The 17,966-nt window shown below is 41.6% G+C and overlaps 1 protein-coding gene across 6 annotated transcripts in view; it reads left to right on the forward strand.

Annotated features, from left to right (window-relative positions):
- DEPTOR (DEP domain containing MTOR interacting protein) overlaps nucleotides 1-17,966 on the forward strand; it is a 108,469-nt gene that overhangs the window by 54,118 nt on the left and 36,385 nt on the right. For all 6 annotated transcript variants that reach the window (XR_012655389.1, XR_012655391.1, XR_012655390.1 and 3 more), the window contains exon 5: nucleotides 2,717-2,895. Coding sequence is in view for 2 of the 6 variants with exons in the window: in XM_032777226.2 (XP_032633117.1) it covers nucleotides 2,717-2,895 (179 nt within the window). In the remaining 4 variants the exon portion in view is untranslated. The remainder of the gene's footprint in view (nucleotides 1-2,716; nucleotides 2,896-17,966) is intronic.

Consider the following 17,966-nt stretch of genomic DNA (forward strand, 5'->3'; position numbering starts at 1 on the left):
GCTTGCACCCTGGAATGTCACACCTGCTTTTGGGTTTGTCCCTGAATTCAGCTAAGTTTTCTTGTGTCAATTCTTACTCAGCTCAAAAGGTTTGGAAGGGGCACAAGAAAATGTATAACAGTTCACTTTGTCTGCCATCGGTTCACAACTGTGACCATGTAGTTTGACATTGGTCTTAACCTATAGCTTTGCTGACTGGTTGTCTGGACAATAGATTAAGTGTTCCAGCTAACTCCCATTCAAGACAGTAGGATAAATCCTTCAGACTTGAAATAGTCTCATCAGGGTCTATCTGACCAACTGCTTAAACCATTGTTGTTTTTAAATGACCCTTCTCCCTATCTTCCGGTGCCATCACTTTCTGATGCCCCCATTAATTAATTCTAAACATCTCCCCAGATGAGGTGATGTAATATATCTAGTGTCCTTCCAGCACAAGTGTTATCAGGGGTGCTGGAATGAAGGGGGGCTGAGGGCCCTGGCCCCATCACTTTTACTGGCCATAAGGGTGAGCGATGGGTGGGACAGGTTGGAGAGGAGTGAGTGGGGAGCGGAGGCTTTGGGAGAAGGAGCAGCGGGGGCAGGGCCACTACTCAGGCACTGATGCCCCCTCCACACTTTTAGGAAGCTTTCACCGCTCCTGAGTGTTATTGTACGCCATACTGATATCTTCCATATGATAGAAGAGCTAAGCTTGTTTACCAATCTAGACCTGGTTATTTGAAGGGAATATAAAATCAGTAGCATCAATATATATATCTAATGTATAGTTGTGCCCCTTCAGATTAGCTAGAAATGAAATTAATTCTGATTTGTGACCAGAAGGGCAAAAAGCGTAAGAGTTTCCAGGATAATTGTGTTGTAACATCTCCATTTGCCTGGTTGTAGAATGATTTGGGAGGATAGTTATGCTGATCTTGAGAAATGCTGCACACGCGTAGCTTGGCCCTTGAAAATCAGGCCACAAGTCCCCTTAAAGATCATGTAGTTATCAGGCAGACCATGCTGCAATGCAGACCTCATAAATAGAGCTAAGGATGAAAGAAGTGCTATTATCCTCTTGTTACATAAGGGGACCTGAGGCACAGAGAAACGAAGGTTCACATCCTAAAAGAGGTGCTTAACTCCCATTCATTTCAGTGGAAGTTAGGTGCTTACCTTTGAGAATCTGGGCCTAAGTGACTTGCCCAAATTCACAGGAAGTCTGTGGGAGAGCAGGGAACTGAATCCAATACCAAGGCTACACCCTAACCACTGGGCTATCTTTCCTTCCCAACTTACTATGGAGTTGTACTAAAAGGTATAGGAATTGTTTTTAAAGGGTGCCTGGGGTCTACACTGCAGTAAAATATCCCGCAGTACCAAGTCATGTAGACATTTTTGCTATGTAGACATTTGGGTTCGGTTTCTGAGATCTACTTCCATTGTGAGGTTTCAGACCTGGGCTCCAGCCCAAGCCTGAATGCTGCAGTTTTTAACCCCATAGCCTGAGCTCCGAGAGCCCAAATCAGCTGACCCAAGCCCTCTGCAGCTATGCTGATCTTTATTGCAGTGTGGACATACCTTAAAAGACCAAGTGCTGAATAGCCCAGTACTTACAGGTGAACACTGAGGCACCGTGATGGAATGATGAAGTTAAGCTTTGACCAGCCACTGTCTTCATTTCACTGTAGTTAATAAACAAAGTTGTTGATGTTGTTGATGTTTCCAGTGCACTCTGTGTGGCATTTTATACAGTGCTGAAATTCATTCTGACCTGTCATTTACAAATAGGTCTGGACTGTAACTTTTTATATAAAATAGAAAACATTTCCTGTAGGGTGAGGCAATCATGAAAATGGAATTAACTTGATTGTGTTCAAGTTAGGGAAAACACCACTTCAGAGGATGCTTTCCTTTGAATCTTTGGGTACACGTTTTGATATCAAAATAAAATGGCCTCCATTTAAAATGATCCTCCTTGTGTGGGGAACATTTTCTGGATTCTGATTACCATCCTTTTGTTTTGTTACAAAACCCTCACCACTTTGTAACCAATACTGTTTAGACTGTAAGCTTTCCAATGTGTATTTGTATAGTGTTCAGCACAGTCATGGTCTAGGGCCTCATGGCACTACTGTGCTATAAATAATAACAAATAGCAAGTAATTTAAAAATAGAGGAACAACAAAGTTTGTTATCTTTCAAGCAAAGTAGCTGACTCACAGAGAGAACACAAGGTGACTAATATACTCTAGTACACCAGTGCCTTGAATGTTCTCAATGATGCCAATAAACAATGGAGGACCTAACAGAAAGACAGCTGTGCTTAGTTTAACTTCATAAGATGACAAGTTACTCAAATAGCAACTGCAAGTATTGCTAAGGAAAAGCGTTTTCAGTTTTATAAATGTGTATCCAAAACACTGGGACAGTTATTTTTTTGTAAGTTTATTTTACAATATCTGTTTCAAGACTCCTTAGACATCTGTTAATAGCCCCTTTGGCTTTCTGACTTGCAATGCCCAGTTTTACATGATTAGCTTGAGCATGTTTTTGTTGGTTTTTAGCTTTCCACATGCCAATTTATAATTGAGAACTGTTTATAATTAAGAACTGTGTCAGATAATAAAAAGTTGCATCTGTTTGCTTAGTGCTAATGACTACTAAAAATGGATCAGGAATTGCTTTCTGAAGAACTGCTTTCCCCATATATATTTTTTTCCTTCCATGGCAGGCTGATGAATTCTGAGAACACACTTTTACAAGCCAGGGAAGAGGAGGGAGTCAAGTATGAACGGACCGTCATGGCATCTGAGTTGATTGAGTGGCTGATCCAGGAAGAAGAAGTCACAACAAGGACTGAGGCAGAACAACTTGGCCGTAGACTGTTAGAGCATGGAATTATACAGCACGGTAAGGAATTTAATGCCTGGTAACAAATGCTACACTCTTTACAACACTTTTTCCATGCAGGATCATGTAAAAAGGTTGCAGATCATGCTGTTTGGTCCTAAAACATTTCCAATTCTAACTCTGGTCTAAATGATGGCTGTATAATTATTTTTAAGAAAGGGTGGAATTTTCAAAAGCAGTCAAAACCGCTAGAATTTGGGTTTGAGTTACTAGTGACAAATAAGCAATGAATAAAAGGCAACCTTTTTTTTTGGTGGTGGATAATTAAACAGTGGAAGTCATTACCCTAGGATATAATTGAGGTAAATAGCTTAGTAAAAGTCAAAGGATTAGAGCCATAAATAAGGAGAGTTACACTAAATTACACTAGCTAGAATAAATATTACAAGCTTTATAAATCCTCATGCTTCAGGACATGAGCAGATCATAATCTGATATCAGAAAAGAATGTCCCCATCCCTATCGTGTTGCACATTTGGCCAGATATGTTTGGAAAAGGATGGGGAAATCACTTTCACCTGAAACATTATTACAGTTAGTCCTGCATTGTAAGGTCTTTGAAAGAGGGTTTTAGATACTAGTATCTGTTCAGTGCTCAGCGCAATGGGGCCCCTTGGTGCTACCGGCACAACATAACTTGCTACAATAAGGGTAAAGCTCACTTGTGCACGTGACAGAGCTTTCTTGGGGGCAGCCCAAGACTGTGGAAGGAACTCCCCCAGGAACTAAGGACCTTCACAAACCTCACCTCCTTTTGCTCTAACTGCAAGGTGAATCTCTTTGACCTTACTTTCTCTAACATAAACATATACCAACATGTGTGTGTGTGTGTGTAAATATTAAAAAAATAAATCTAGACCACTTCACGGTATGTACTTCTTCCCCTGGAGAGGGGATGAGAGAACAGACACGTGACATGTGTTAGTCATATTGCTTAATGCGCTACTGGAAGATGCTCAGATGCTACAATGACGAGCATGGCATAAGACCTATATAGATTAGAATACAGTACAGATTTAACAATAACAGGTAACTGCATGAAGCAGGGTACCAGATTAGATGCATTGTCTTTCTGTTGTTCTGTGACAATACCTGTATCCTCAAGGAAGGAAACTGCAAAAAAGGCTAGGTGTTATAAAGTGCTACTACGGTTTCTCTGTGACTTTAGTCAAATGTGAAATTTGTCTTTACCTTGTAATAACAGCAGCTACTTCTGAATGTTTACAAGAAGCAGCTTCAAATTCTATAATTACTCTTGTTGCTAATGTATGCTTTATAGAGTGCCAACTGCTTAGGACTTAGTGCAAATTGAAAATGTTCACTCCCTCCACCCCCCTACATAGCAGCAATTATTTCATTTGTATTTTTACCCCAGGCTTTTTCTATATGTAGATATAGGGCCAACTGGTTTAAAAAAAATCTGATTCACTGTTGAAATGTGTTCAGAGGAAAGAAAATCAGGATGTGATAGATTTATTGCAAAGCAAGCATTGTTCTCATTAACAGAATCAGAAGAATAACCAAGGGTCGCCCTCATCAGACCTGGGTGGATGCACAAAGATCCTCTCTTGCACCCTTGCAAGGGATTGCTCACCGTATGGCTGGAGGGAAGGTGCAGGTCCTGCTCCCACTGAGTGTCCCTGAGGCACTGGTTAGTTGTAAAGGGGGAGAGGTGATGTGAAGGTGTTTCCTTTTCCCACACCAGCCAGTATGGAAAAGAGGTAGTTTGCTGGGCCTACTGGTGTACACTGCCTGGGTAAGCCTGGTTGATTCTGGATACAGTGAGTTCCTCCATATCCATCTAGTCTTCTCTGTTCTGTTCCTATTCTTACACTTTAGCTCCAATGAGCTAAAGGGTGCCAAGAGCACAATCTAACCTGGAATTAGGGTAGTTGATTCAGTTTTGAAACCCGTGAACCTTTAAGTGATCACTCAAGGGTAATGAAAATCAATGGCTGAACATGAGTGGTCATCTCATAAACTAGAGCAGAATTGTACCCAATGTAACTGAAACACTGAGATCCTTATTCGTCTTCATTTGACAAAGGTAAATTTCATTAGCATCGTAGAGATTTCGCTTTCATAAAGATGGAATAAAAACTGAACCAGGGCCTTGGGACTTAGCACTATATTTGGGAATACTTTGGGCAGACTTTTAAAACAAAAGTTTGTTTGATAAGGGTATTCTGACCTAAAGGTTTCACTAAAGCTGTTTGTTTGAATAGGGTTAGAAATTATTTGGTGAAAGATTAACATGAAAGATTACAGATTGAGCTGTAGCAAATGGATATATCTATGGACTTACTAAGTCATTGCAGTTTAGTTTTCCTTAAATAGCTGAGCTAGGCTTGAGAGGTTTTCTTTATACAATTTTAGATTTGAACTGTAGCCGTGGGTATGTGTATTCTGTTTGTTCCCCCTTACTGAATTCTAGGTCAAATGCATTCCATTTACCAATAAAAACAGTATTTTCCCCCACTGCCAGCATAGTGAGTTCATTACCAAACTATGTTCCTTGTGCTTTCTTTGTCATGATCTATAAAGTTTCACTTGACACTAATTGACATCCTTGTTGGCAGTACAAGCAGCAAGGACATGGACTGAATAGGAATGGAGAATGAAATTCCTTCTTTCTCTAAAGGTGATCTCTAGCAAACGATATTGTTGAATATGCCTGAAGCAGAATAAAATACACTTTGCTCTTCTATTTTTTAATTATATTACCTCTGCAATAATAAGTATGATAGAACTAGTCTGTATAAAGGTAATTTTCCATCCATAACTAAATAGTGCCAATTTATTCATTGATACCAGTTCTCATTTCAGTGACTTCAGAAAAATATTTTGCAGCTGAGGCAGTATTTGACTCTTCTTATGTGCTGAGCACAATGTCCTGTCATATTTGTCTTCATTTTAATCAGTCATCCTCAACCTAGATTTCACACAAGAAGCTATTAACTATGCTTAATTTAAAAAAGGAAAACTAGATGTTTAAAAGGAATTATGGAAATACTGTAGAAAGGTGAAACGTTTTGACTTCAGAAGTGTTGTACTATAGCCAGTTGATAGACAACTTGGGGTATATTTTCAAAAGGACCTCGGTCTGACCTCACTTTGTGCATGCACAACTTTACGCACGCTATGATTGAACTTGTAAATGGCCTTGTTGACGTCTACAGGATTTATACAAGCAAATGTGGTTTTGTATGAGTATTCTACTACTTTGTGTATGCAAGTCACGATTCACAAAAATTGCATGCCTTAATAGAGGTCATAGCCTGAAAATTTGTCTCTTTGTGTACTAGGGTAGCATATTATGTACATCTCTTAAAGCTTGAGTTGCCACTGACGATGACCTGTATTTAGTCTGCCTTTGCAACCACTGATTAAATTCATCAGATGATTGGAGCAAAGATTCTATAAAGGAATGAGAAGCATGTCTGTGCATGCATAAAACTAAAAGAGCACAGGACAAATTTTGCAGCTGTACAAAATTCCACTTCTTAAGACATCTAGACACATTGAATGCTGTAACGTTCAGACAAAAGAGTTTTTTTACACACGGGATCTGTCATATTTTATCTAGAGTTTGGAAGCACTGGGACAGATTATCTGCTGTGACTAAAATTCACACAATGCCGTGGGGGGCAGAGGGGTGAGAGGAGGAGTGAGGGAGCTAATTACAGCTCTCCATTTGCCAAGTTCTGCAGTCGGTTAGAGCAGTCCCCAGGCTGCTCTAATCTAGGGGTTTACAAACCTTTTTCCCCATGGCCCTCTGTGTAGCTGCAATAGCCACTGCAGCCCACTATTAACACTTCTCGAGGAAAATTATTAATTTTAATTATTACATTCATATAAGCTATAACACTGTAAATAAACAATGTACATTTCGTTTTCATTTTAATGTCAACAATTATAATGAAATAAATTCCTAGCAGTAGGCACTCAAAGAAATGCTTCATGATCTTTGTAACCAAACAGTTTTAGTAAAACTACACTTTAAAAAAATGTTGAGAGCAAAATGAGGTGCTCAAAGAAGCAAAACACAATTTTGTATAAAACCGAACAGTAAGCAACACATTGTTAACAAAATTGTTAAAAAAACACATTGTGTTATTATGTGATTTTAAAACAAAATAGTTGTCCAACTTTGAACATTATATTGTGTCTTCAATTTTTTTTTAGTGTAAAATTTGAATTTCTCTGCTAAGTAAACCCAACCCTAGTCTCTACTAATTAGAAAAAAAATCAAATATTGTAAATAAAATATAAAATAACTTCTAGACCAAGAGTCTTTTTAATGGGATTGGATGTGCCTGCTACTCCCTGTTCAGGTTTTCCAGCTGGGGACATATGTTAGTGAGGCTCAACCTGATCTCTTCTGCAATTTTCAGCCTTTCAGCCAGCTCAGGGTGCAGGCAGCAGTATCTAGGGGCTCTGTGCAAAGAAGAGGGTAGCTCAGGGTGCAGGCAGGGCATAGTTAGGGGCTGTGTGCTGAGAGTGGGGTAGCTCAGGGTGCATGCAAGGGTGAAACTCAGGGTGTCGGGAGGGGCTGTGTCCGAGGGGGTGCTGCTGCTGCTGCAGGGCCAGGCTGTGCGCTCAGTCCCTAGTTGACAATGTGGGACAGCTCCACTCCTGGCCATGCCATCCTACCCAGTCACTGTGACCACCAGCACCCAGTGGTTCCCGGCACGGAGGACTACACCTATGTGAGCCTGGAGGGTGCAGCGGCCATTACCCAGCTCTGCCAAAACTCCACCCATGATGGCGGACCACCTGGAACTGTGTCATGGCCCACCTTTGGACCATGGCCTATAGTTTGGGAATCCCTGCTCAAGAGATCTCTAAGGAGGAGGAGGGGCTACAACATCAGTTGGCACATCATGGCATGGTTTTTCTGCGGAGGGATGTGGCCAGTCCCCCAAAGACTGCTTGTAGCACACACTAGCTTGACACGTGACCTACACCATTACAAAGGTACGGCAGTGTGAGCCTCATGGCTCATTCCTCCTGCAATCCTGTCAGGATCCCTGGACCACAGGACCAATGTACTAGGCAGCATTCCTGCTTCCTGTACATGACTTGCTGGAGCAGGATTTGGCCCTTAATTTGCGAATTTCAAGGTCAGCATATTAGCAGTTTGTCTGGCCCTTGTAATATAAATTAATGCTGCATGGTTAGGTGAAGAGAATAAATGTGGTTGATACTGCAAAGATTGGCGTATGAGTGTTCCTTCTCTTTCACCGAGAGCCCCATGGATATGGAGTTGCAGGACTGTATGTATACCCGCAGGCTTGCAGTCAGTCAAGTTGAAGGTCTGGGATCAGATCAAGATCAAGGGATCTCAAGCTGTTAAGCGCTTTCCCTTTTAGATCTGGTTCATATTGGGAGAGGGAAGTCCTTTCCTATGACACCACTTGTGTTTGCCAGGCAGTACTTGCATATGCTCTGTGGCAGTGTCTTAAAATAGTATATTTTTAAATGCTTTAAAAATTCTCACCAAATTAAGACACACATTGATTTTACGTCAATGTATATGCAGTACAGCTTGTGCTTGTATCCAGTTCCAGCTTACGAGAAATGCAGCACCTAGGAAGCAACATTCAATCTCTTGTGTCTATGCCAGATTACTCATCTCTTTCAGTATTTCTGCTTCCCAGGCTGCTGCTTACATTTGCATGCATGTATTTTGGATTATTTTCTCCTAGATTCACTGGGTCTGATTGTCTTGTGCCCTGCACCTTGTGTAGTCACATACTGAAGTGCAAAGTAGATATAAAATGCTACCAAATCAGATGTCAACCACTACAGGCAGTGCAGAACAGAGCCCAGAATACCCTTTCATGTTACTATATTATATTTATGATGTTATTTCACTGCCTTTTTCCAGATTAAATCTCATTTGTTTTTTTCTCCCCATGCTTTTTGTCTCCCCATTTCCCTTTGTATTAGTCCTTTGTCATGACTGGTGTTAACTCCTCTCAAGTTAGTATCTTCTGTGAGTTTCATTAATATGATGTTTCCAATCTCTTACAAATTAATAAAGAAGCTAGTACATAGGGAGGGAGGAAAGGATAGCTCAGTGGTGTGAGCATTAGCCTACTATACCCAAGGTTATGAGCTCAATCCTTGAGGGGGCCATTTAGGGATCTGGGGCAAAAATCTGTCTGGGGATTGGTCCTGCTTTGAGCAGGGGGTTGGACTAGATGACCTCCGGAGGTCCCTTCCAACTCTGCTATTCTATGATATGAAGTTAGAACTAAGACAGATTCTGTCTTCCATTACTAGTCCCTTTTCTCATTTAGATTATCAGTTTGACTTTGGACCTGGTCAGTAGTAGCCATACATTAGCATCTGAAGGATGATTGGGGGCTATGATGAAACAGTCAATGACTTTAGCCTAGTTCCTGGTGGGAAAATGTTCACATCACAATTGGCACTAATTGGTATCTCTGTTCTGAGTCTCATTTGTCATTGAACTATCCCCTATGGCAGTGGTAGACCGTGGCAGATGTAGACAGTGTAGAAGAGAGACGATGCTCGGAGGTGGTGTGTTTTGAAGAAGCTTGCATTCTTGCTGACTGTGCTGTACCTGTTGTGGTGATAATCAAGTCTTTAGAATCCAGAGCTCTCCTCCTGATACTTTCCATCAGCACTAATACATCTGTTTGATAGGGTTTTTGGAGAGGACTCAGCATTTGCTTTCCTGAAAGATGCAGGAATGGAAAGCAGTTCTTTTGAAGGTAGCTGGCTAGCAGAGTTCCTGTTTGAATAAGGGTTTTGTTGTAATATTATAAAATTATTATTTAAATCTGAATACATTTTAAAAAATGTATTCTGGTTGATTGCACTGGGCCCAATCTTGAGAGGCGCTGAGCACATGCAGATCCTACTAACTTATAGCAGATGGGAGAGCTCGATGGGGGAGCTCAGCACCTCTCAAGATTTTGTCTATTGTCAACTAATCATCCATTCTCATGGATGAAAACAACGTTCACAGTGACTTGTACAATAAGTATTGACTTCTGCATCAGCTTTTACATTACCACCTTCTGCAAGCAGAAATATAGTACACCTCTACCCCGATATAACACAACCCGATATAACACAGATTTGGATATAATGCGGTAAAACACATTAAAACAGCGCACCAGGGGCCTGTGTGCTCCGGCGGATCAAAGCAAGTTCAATATAACACGGTAAGGTTTTTTGGCTCCCGAGGACTGCGTTATATCAGGGTAGAGGTGTAGCATTGTGTAACAAGAAACTTTCCCTAAGCAAAAGAATGCAATATTAAGCAGCAAGATATAATGCTGTTTTATGTATTCACCAATAAACCTGATCCGATTAAAGTTGTGTACAGACCTGCAAGTAGAAGAAAATTTAAAAAAAACCCTTATGATCTGATTGTCTTTTGCTGCTTGCAAAAGGGGCTAAGCTGTCCAGAAGCATCTTTCATTTATTATAGTGTACGTGTTGTATTAATATACTTCTCCAATTGCCTGTTTTTAACTATTGTTTCTTATTTTTTGAGTGAAACATGGCATTGACATGTACAGCTTCCTTAATTGCCATTGTCTCTTTTGGACTACGATTTGCTGATACTGGAGATAAGTTCATTCCTCAATTTATAATCTCTGTTGGTAATTCACTGTGTGCTTTCCTTGACTGGAATGACTCCTAATCAGAGACTTTCTCCCTTGAAGAGTGACACAAGGATGTGCTTTATCGTCTCTTCTGTTTGTTTTAATCCTTGAATCTCTTGCAATAGCTATCAGAAATTCTTCAGGTACTCAGGCCATCAGCGTCTATGCTAAAGATCATAAAATCACTCTTTATAGGTGATGTCCTGCTTTATCTCAGTGACACAAACCTTCATTCAGCACCCCAAAGAAGCCTTAGAGACCCCCCACGCACTATATCTGATTTTAGTATAAATATGACCAAATTAAAGGTGATGTCCATAGGAGACTATTTTCCATAAGTTTTTTGTTTGTTTGTTTTACAAAATTCCATGCTAGCTGTGTCCCTAGAGGAATTCAAATACAGATTTCACCCAATTTAACTTCTTAGGCTAAATCCGCAGCCCATTTTGTTTACTTTACATCAGGTTTTAAAAACAACCTTTCTGCTATGAGTTAAAGTTTTTTCAAGTTTTTACTCTTAAGGGGGGTAAGGAGAGAGAGCCTCTCATGTGATCATGTAATCTTATTGTCCTCAGTTTCATCCTTCCCTTTTACCATCCCCTCCCTGTGTTATCTCACTCTTTCCAGTGTTGTTCTTGTGGGCAGTGACTTTGTCTGTATTTGTTTCATGATGCACTGTGCCCATCTGTGGGGCTGTATAAGTAAAGCAGGAAGACTTGTTTCCAAATTATCTTCATCATTCTATTTTTCTGACAAAAGTTTCAATTTTTAACAGCTGCAACGTAAAAGGCCTTTTTCATTTTCTCCTATCCCCTACCCACAAACTCCACAGTTTGCATACTTTATTTAGAAGCAAAGAAAAGCAGATAACCGCGTTCTATAAACTTGCTTTATTAAAGACTAAACCTGCACATAGGCAGACTGTAATGATTCACTGAACAGACTACTGAACCGAGTGCATGGTAATGCTGGCGTTGCATAATATTCTAGATAATATCCACTGCCTTTGAAAACATTCTTACACTTTCAGAAAAAGATCATAGATTCGTAGGACTAGAAGGGACCTCAAGAGGTCGTCTACTCCAGTCCCGTGGTAGGACTATATTATCTAGACTATTCCTGACAAATACTTGTCTAACCTGCTCTTAAAAATCTCCAGTGATGGAGATTCCACAACCTCCCTAGGTAGTTTATTCCAGTGCTTAACCACCCTGACGGTTAGGAAGTTTTTCCTAATGTCCAGCCTAAACTGCCCTTGGTGCAATTTAAGCCCATTGCTTCTTGTCCTATCCTCAGAGGTTAAGATGAAATTTTTTTCTTCCATCTCCTTGTAACAACCTTTTATGTACTTGGAAACGGTTATGATGTCCCCTCTCAGTCTTCTCTTTTCCAGACTAAACAAACCCAGTTTTTTCAACCTTCCCTCATAGGTCGTGTTTTCTAGACATTTAATCATTTTATTGCTCTTCTCTGGACTTTCTCCAGTTTGTCCACATCTTTCCTGAAATGTGGCACCCGGAACTTGACACAATACTCCAGTTGAGGCCTAATTAGCGCAGAGTAGAGCAGAAGAATGACTCCTTGAGTGTTACTTACAACACTCCTGCTAATACATCCCAGAATGATGTTTGCTTTTTTTGCAACAGTGTCCCACTGTTGACTCATATTTAACTTATGGTCCACTATGACCCTGATCCCTTTCCTCAGTACTCCTTCCTAGATAGTCATTTCCCATTTTGGATGTGTGCAATCCCTCCCAGCTTAGTATCGTCCACAAACTTTATAAGTGTACTCTCTATGCCATTATCTAAATCACTGATGAAGATACTGAACAGAACCAGACCCAGAACTGATCCCTGCGGGAACACACTCGTTATGCCCTTCCAGCATGACTGTGAACCACTGATAATTACTCCCTGGAAATGGTTTTCCAGCTAGTTTTGCACCGACCTTATAATAGCTCCATCTAGGTTGCATTTCCCCAATTTGTTTATGAGATGATCATGCGAGACAGTATCAAAAGCTTTACTAATGTCAAGATATACCATGTCTACCACTTCCCCCCATCCACAAGGCTTGTTACCATGTTAAGAAAGCTGTAAGGTTGGTTTGACGTGATTTGTTCCTGACAAATCCACGCTGACTGTTACTCATCACCTTATTATCTTCTAGATGTTTGCAAATTGATTGTTTAATTATTTGCTCCATTATTGATCCATTATCTTTCCAGGTACAGAAGTTAAGCTGACTGGTCTGTAAAGCCCCAGGTTGTCCTTATTTCCCCTTTTATAGATGGGAACTATATTTGCCCTTTTCCAGTGGTCTGGAATCTCCCCTGTCTTCCATGACTTTTCAAAGATAATTGTTAATGGCTCACCTGTCTCCTCAGTCAGCTCCTTGAGTATTCTAGGATGCATTTCATTAGGCCCTGGTGATTTGAAGACATCTAACTTGTCTAAGAAATTTTTAACTTGTTCTTTCTCTATTTTAGCCTCTGATCTTACCTCATTTTCGCTGACATTCACTATGTTAGACATCCAGTCTCCGCCAACCTTCTTGGTGAAAATCAAAACAAAGAAATCATTAAGCACCTCCACCATTTCCACATTTTCTGTTGTTATTTCCCCCCCCCCCCCATCATTGAGGCCTACTCTGTCCTTGGTCTTCCTCTTTCTTCTAATGCAGTGGTCTCCAACCTTTTTGGCTGGTGGGCGCCAACCAAAGGACCACTGCGGCAGTGGAGCACCCGCCAAAATGCCGCCGAATTTTGGCAGCATTTCAGCAGTGACGCCTCTCGATGACGCCGCTTGCCGTCGACAAGCGGCATCATCAAGAGGTGTTGCCGCCGAAATTCGGGAGCGACGCCTCTCGATGATGTCACTTGTCAATGGCAAGCGGCTTCAGCGAGAGGCGTCCCTGCCGAAATTCAGGGGCGACACCTCTTGATGACGTCACTTGTCGGCGACAAGTATCGTCATCGAGAGGCGTTCCTCCCGAAATGCTGCTGAAATTCGGCGGCATTTCGGCGGGTGCTCTCCTGGGGGCCAGGACACGGGCGTATTAAGATGCCCCTTTGGGCGCCATGGCGCCCGCAGGCACTGTGTTGGGGACCACTGTTCTAATGTATTTGTAGAATGTTTTCTTGTTACCCTTTATGTATCTTGATGCTACATTTACAAACTTTAACCTGCTTTCATGCTTTAAACTACCTGAAGTATACTGTTGAAGCAGTGAACAATCAGTACAAGATACAGTCAGAAGTATTGGAGGATAAACTTTCATGGGTGAATACCCACTTCTTCAGACGCATGTGTCTGATGAAGTGGGTATTCACCCATGAAAGCTTATGATCCAATACTTCTATTAGTCTATAAGGTGTCACAGGAGTCTTTGTCGCTTTTTGCAGATCCAGACTAACACAGCTACCCCTCTGACACAGTACAAGATACATTACTTAATAGGAGATAAGCTACCATTGGACTTCAGAGACCTGTAATTTGGAATCCTATTGCTTTAAGTTTTTCTTATACTGCTTAAAAATGTCATATTTCGTAGCTGTGATGCATGAAATGTGGTTCTCTCATTACATCACAACTTTTTTCCTGACCTGCAACTGGAGTGTTTCTGTGTGTGTGTGTGTATATATATATATGTATACAGGGGCGGCTCCAGGCCCCAACACGCCAAGCGCGTGCTTGGGGCGGCAAGCTGCAGGGGACGCTCTGCCGGCGCCACGAGGGCGGCAGGCAGGCTGCCTTCGGCGGCTTGCCTGCGGAGGGTCCGCTTGTCCTGCAGCTTCGGCGGACCCTCTGCAGGCAAACCGCCGGAGGCAGCCTGCCTGCTGTCCTTGGGGCGGCAAAATCCCTAGAGCCACCCCTGTATGCATATATATACACACACACACGGGCATATCCTCAGCTAGTGTAATTTGGAACAGCTCTGATGATTTACACTGAGAAGATGTCTCCTTGTTTATATGAGGCAGTCTGAAACGGAACAGTTCATGACTACATGTTCTGCACGTGGGAAGTGAAATCTTTGCAGTACAGATGTGGAAACAATACCATATTGGTTTGTCATAGCAAGAGCTTAAACGTCTGTTGGAGTATGTACACAGATGGTTTTATCTGTAGTTCAAATAATACATACACATTCATAAGGCTAGAGATACATGTACAATGTTTATATAGAAGGGAGAGTCAAGGACCAATAATTGGCTCTCTGCTTATTGAACATATGGGCAAACATTCTGACTCTTCCTTAGGTTGAGAGAGCTCCAAACAGATGTGATTTATCAATATGTAATAAGAAACTAATCTGAATAGGTACCATTATTAAAACACATTTGCAGATGTAGAAAAACAAATTTATTTGGGCATAAGCTTTCGTGGGCTAAAACCCACTTCATCGGATGCATGCAGTGGAAAATACAGTAGGAAGAGATGATGCGTATATATATATATATACGCATAGAGAACATGAAAAAATGGGTGTTGCCATACCAACTCTTACAAAAGTTTTTTTTCTCCTGCTGATAATAGTCCACCTTAATTGACTAGTCTTGTTAGAGTTGGTATGGCAACACCCATTTTTTCATGTTCTCTGTGTATATATATCTTCCTACTGTATTTTCCACTGCATGCATCCGATGAAGCTGGGTGACTACAGAGCAAGGCCCTAATTTTGTTTTTAAAGTATGCAGGCTTACCCTGCCAGAGCCTCATGCAAAAGTGTGCACACATTTTCAACAAGTTGGTCCTCATTCTCTTTTCTGTCTCCAAGACACGGACACTGAGCTGGCAAAAGGCCAGAGGAATAAGAGGCAGCCACAGAAAGCTATGTATTCTCCTCCAAGAAGGGCACCATTATTTTATAACTATGACATTAACCAGGGCGCAGTCTGTACTGATGGACAGCTGTGTTCCCTCAATTCACCAGCCTGAGGTGGCGTCTTACATTGCTTTGCTGTGAGAGCAACCATTCCTGGTCTGCTCACACACAGACTTCAGCATGTAAATCACTCCCCACTATTCTGTATGAGTGCTATAGCCAGCCACTCATGAATTGCATTGCAGGGTAACACCAGCAGACTCCCAGTTCCAGATTTTCCCCCAGAAGTGTGCATCTTGTACTGCCCAGTGCCCTCCTGGACAACACAAGCTCATATAAAGTCCATCATTTCATTAATAGAAAATGATATGCACAAATCTTGTTATACCAAATGAAGTTTCTCAAAAATTTCAATGCAAACCCATACTGGGTTAGAGAAAACAAGTTTATTAACTACAGAAAGATAGATTTTTAAGTGATTACAAGTAATGAGGCATAAAAGTCATAATTTGTTAAAAGTAAATAAAAGTTAAAATATATCTAATATGTAAGTTAACGAGCTAAATGAATTCAAAGCAAAGGTTTCTCTCACCACATGCTTTAGCAGTCTTAGGGTATGGCTACACTTGGAATTTCAAAGCGCTGCTGTAGCAGCGCTTTGAAGTGTGAGTGTGGTCAGAGCGGCAGCGCTGGGAGAGAGGTATCCCAGCGCTGCACATAAACCACATCCTTTACGGGTGTAGCATGCAGCGCTCAGAGCCACGCTCCCAGCGCTGCTGCCCTGATTACACTGACACTTTACAGCACTGCATCTTGCAGCGCTCAGGGGGGTGTTTTTTCACACCCCTGAGCGCGAAAGTTGCAGCACTGTAAAGTGTGAGTGTAGCCAAGCCCTTACTGGCTGGAATCCTTTCAGCCAGAACCCCCTGCCCTAGTTCAGTGTTGATTGCTTTGTCCTTCAGGTGTTGTTGATTCTGTGAGTAGAGATGAAGGGAGAGATGAGTTGGGGAAACTGTTCCCCATTTTTATATCTTTTTCCTCCTCTTGAGAATCATCTCTAGCTGGGGTTCAGGAGACAGAAAGTCTGTGTGACAGGAACTTCCAGCAGTTTCTTTGCCAAGATGTAAATTTCTCACTCACACCCTTTTTCCTGCCAGAGAATGGCCACTTAATCAGGTGATAGTCCATTTGGTTTTGTTGACACCTGGCTGAGACATCAGTTTCCCTTTTGTCTTTGAGGAACTGGTTTCTACCTGCTCTTTTAACTTGGTATATGTCTCAGGGTATGGCTACACTTGAAATTTCAAAGCGCTGCCGCGGCAGTGCTGCGGGAGCGCTGCCGCAGCAGCACTTTGAAGTGTGAGGGTGGTCGGAGCGCCAGTGCTGGGAGAGAGCTCTCCCAGCGCTGCATGTAAACCACATCCTCTATGGGTGTAGCTTGCAGCGCTGGGAGCCGCGCTCCCAGCGCTGCCGCACTGATTACACTGAGGCTTTACAGTGCTGTATCTTGCAGTGCTCAGGAGGGTGTTTTTTCACACCCCTGAGCACGAAAGTTGCAGCGCTGTAAAGTGCTAGGGTAGCCATACCCTCAGTAATGTTATAGAGTAGAATTTTATAACTTTACATGGAACGTTGCCACACATATTTTACCAGCACAATAATGATCAGCACATTATGTTTTAAAATGATACCTCACAAGCCATACGTTGTACAAAATCCCACTATAGTTTTGTAAAAAGAATGAGCATAGGGATACAAACTGTCACAATAATGTTGCTTTATTGTCTGCTTTTTAAAACACTAGTTCTTCTTGGGGTAGTGTGCAAAAGTGAAGAATCAAAAAGAAATCAGAGTTGATCCAAAACAGTTCATAGGAGGGTGTGGAAAAGCCAGGTAAAAAAGCAGTTCAGTCACAGAAGGATGGTACATCCTATTCATGCTCCTGCCCTGCCTTCCTTCAGATAATGTCTAACGACCACCTGTTCTGCGAGGCATCCCAGTTAGGATCTGCCCCTCATCATCTATTTGTTTTGTATTTTACTTGCTGTTTCTTTAGAGTGTAAACTTCAGGGCAATGTCCTGTTGTTTCAAAGATCAAGACATTACATTGAGGTCTGGGACTTGCTATATTACGTCTTGGATTATTGCCAAAAATATTATTTCTTGGAGGGACTAATGACAGTTGAGGATCTGTGGCCTTTACTCCAGTTTTATGCCAGCAGGTCTCTATCATAACCAGTGGAGTTACTCCTGTTTTACATCAGTGTAACATGATGTAGAACCAGGGCCTCTGTCCCAATCAGGAAAAGGGTTAGAATTGCATTCTGTGTGCTTCTGGAAAGCAGCGTTTCTCATCTTCAGAGTGGAGTGAAGCATTTGTTTCCAGCTGTGAAAAAATATGAGACATCAGGTCTTAAAATCCCATACAGTTTGCTAACATTTGCCACTTCCTTTCTGGCTGTTGACTTGAAAACTGCTAGCAAGCAGATTCACCTGCACACTCTGTTTCCTTTGTTCTGCACCAGTGACATAAAATAGCCATAACCCTATTTTAACTAGTAGTTAAGCTGAGTTTATGGCTGCTTCTCGTGGCTG

This window comes from Chelonoidis abingdonii, chromosome 2 (assembly GCF_003597395.2).
Source record: "Chelonoidis abingdonii isolate Lonesome George chromosome 2, CheloAbing_2.0, whole genome shotgun sequence".
NCBI lineage: Eukaryota > Metazoa > Chordata > Testudines > Testudinidae > Chelonoidis > Chelonoidis abingdonii.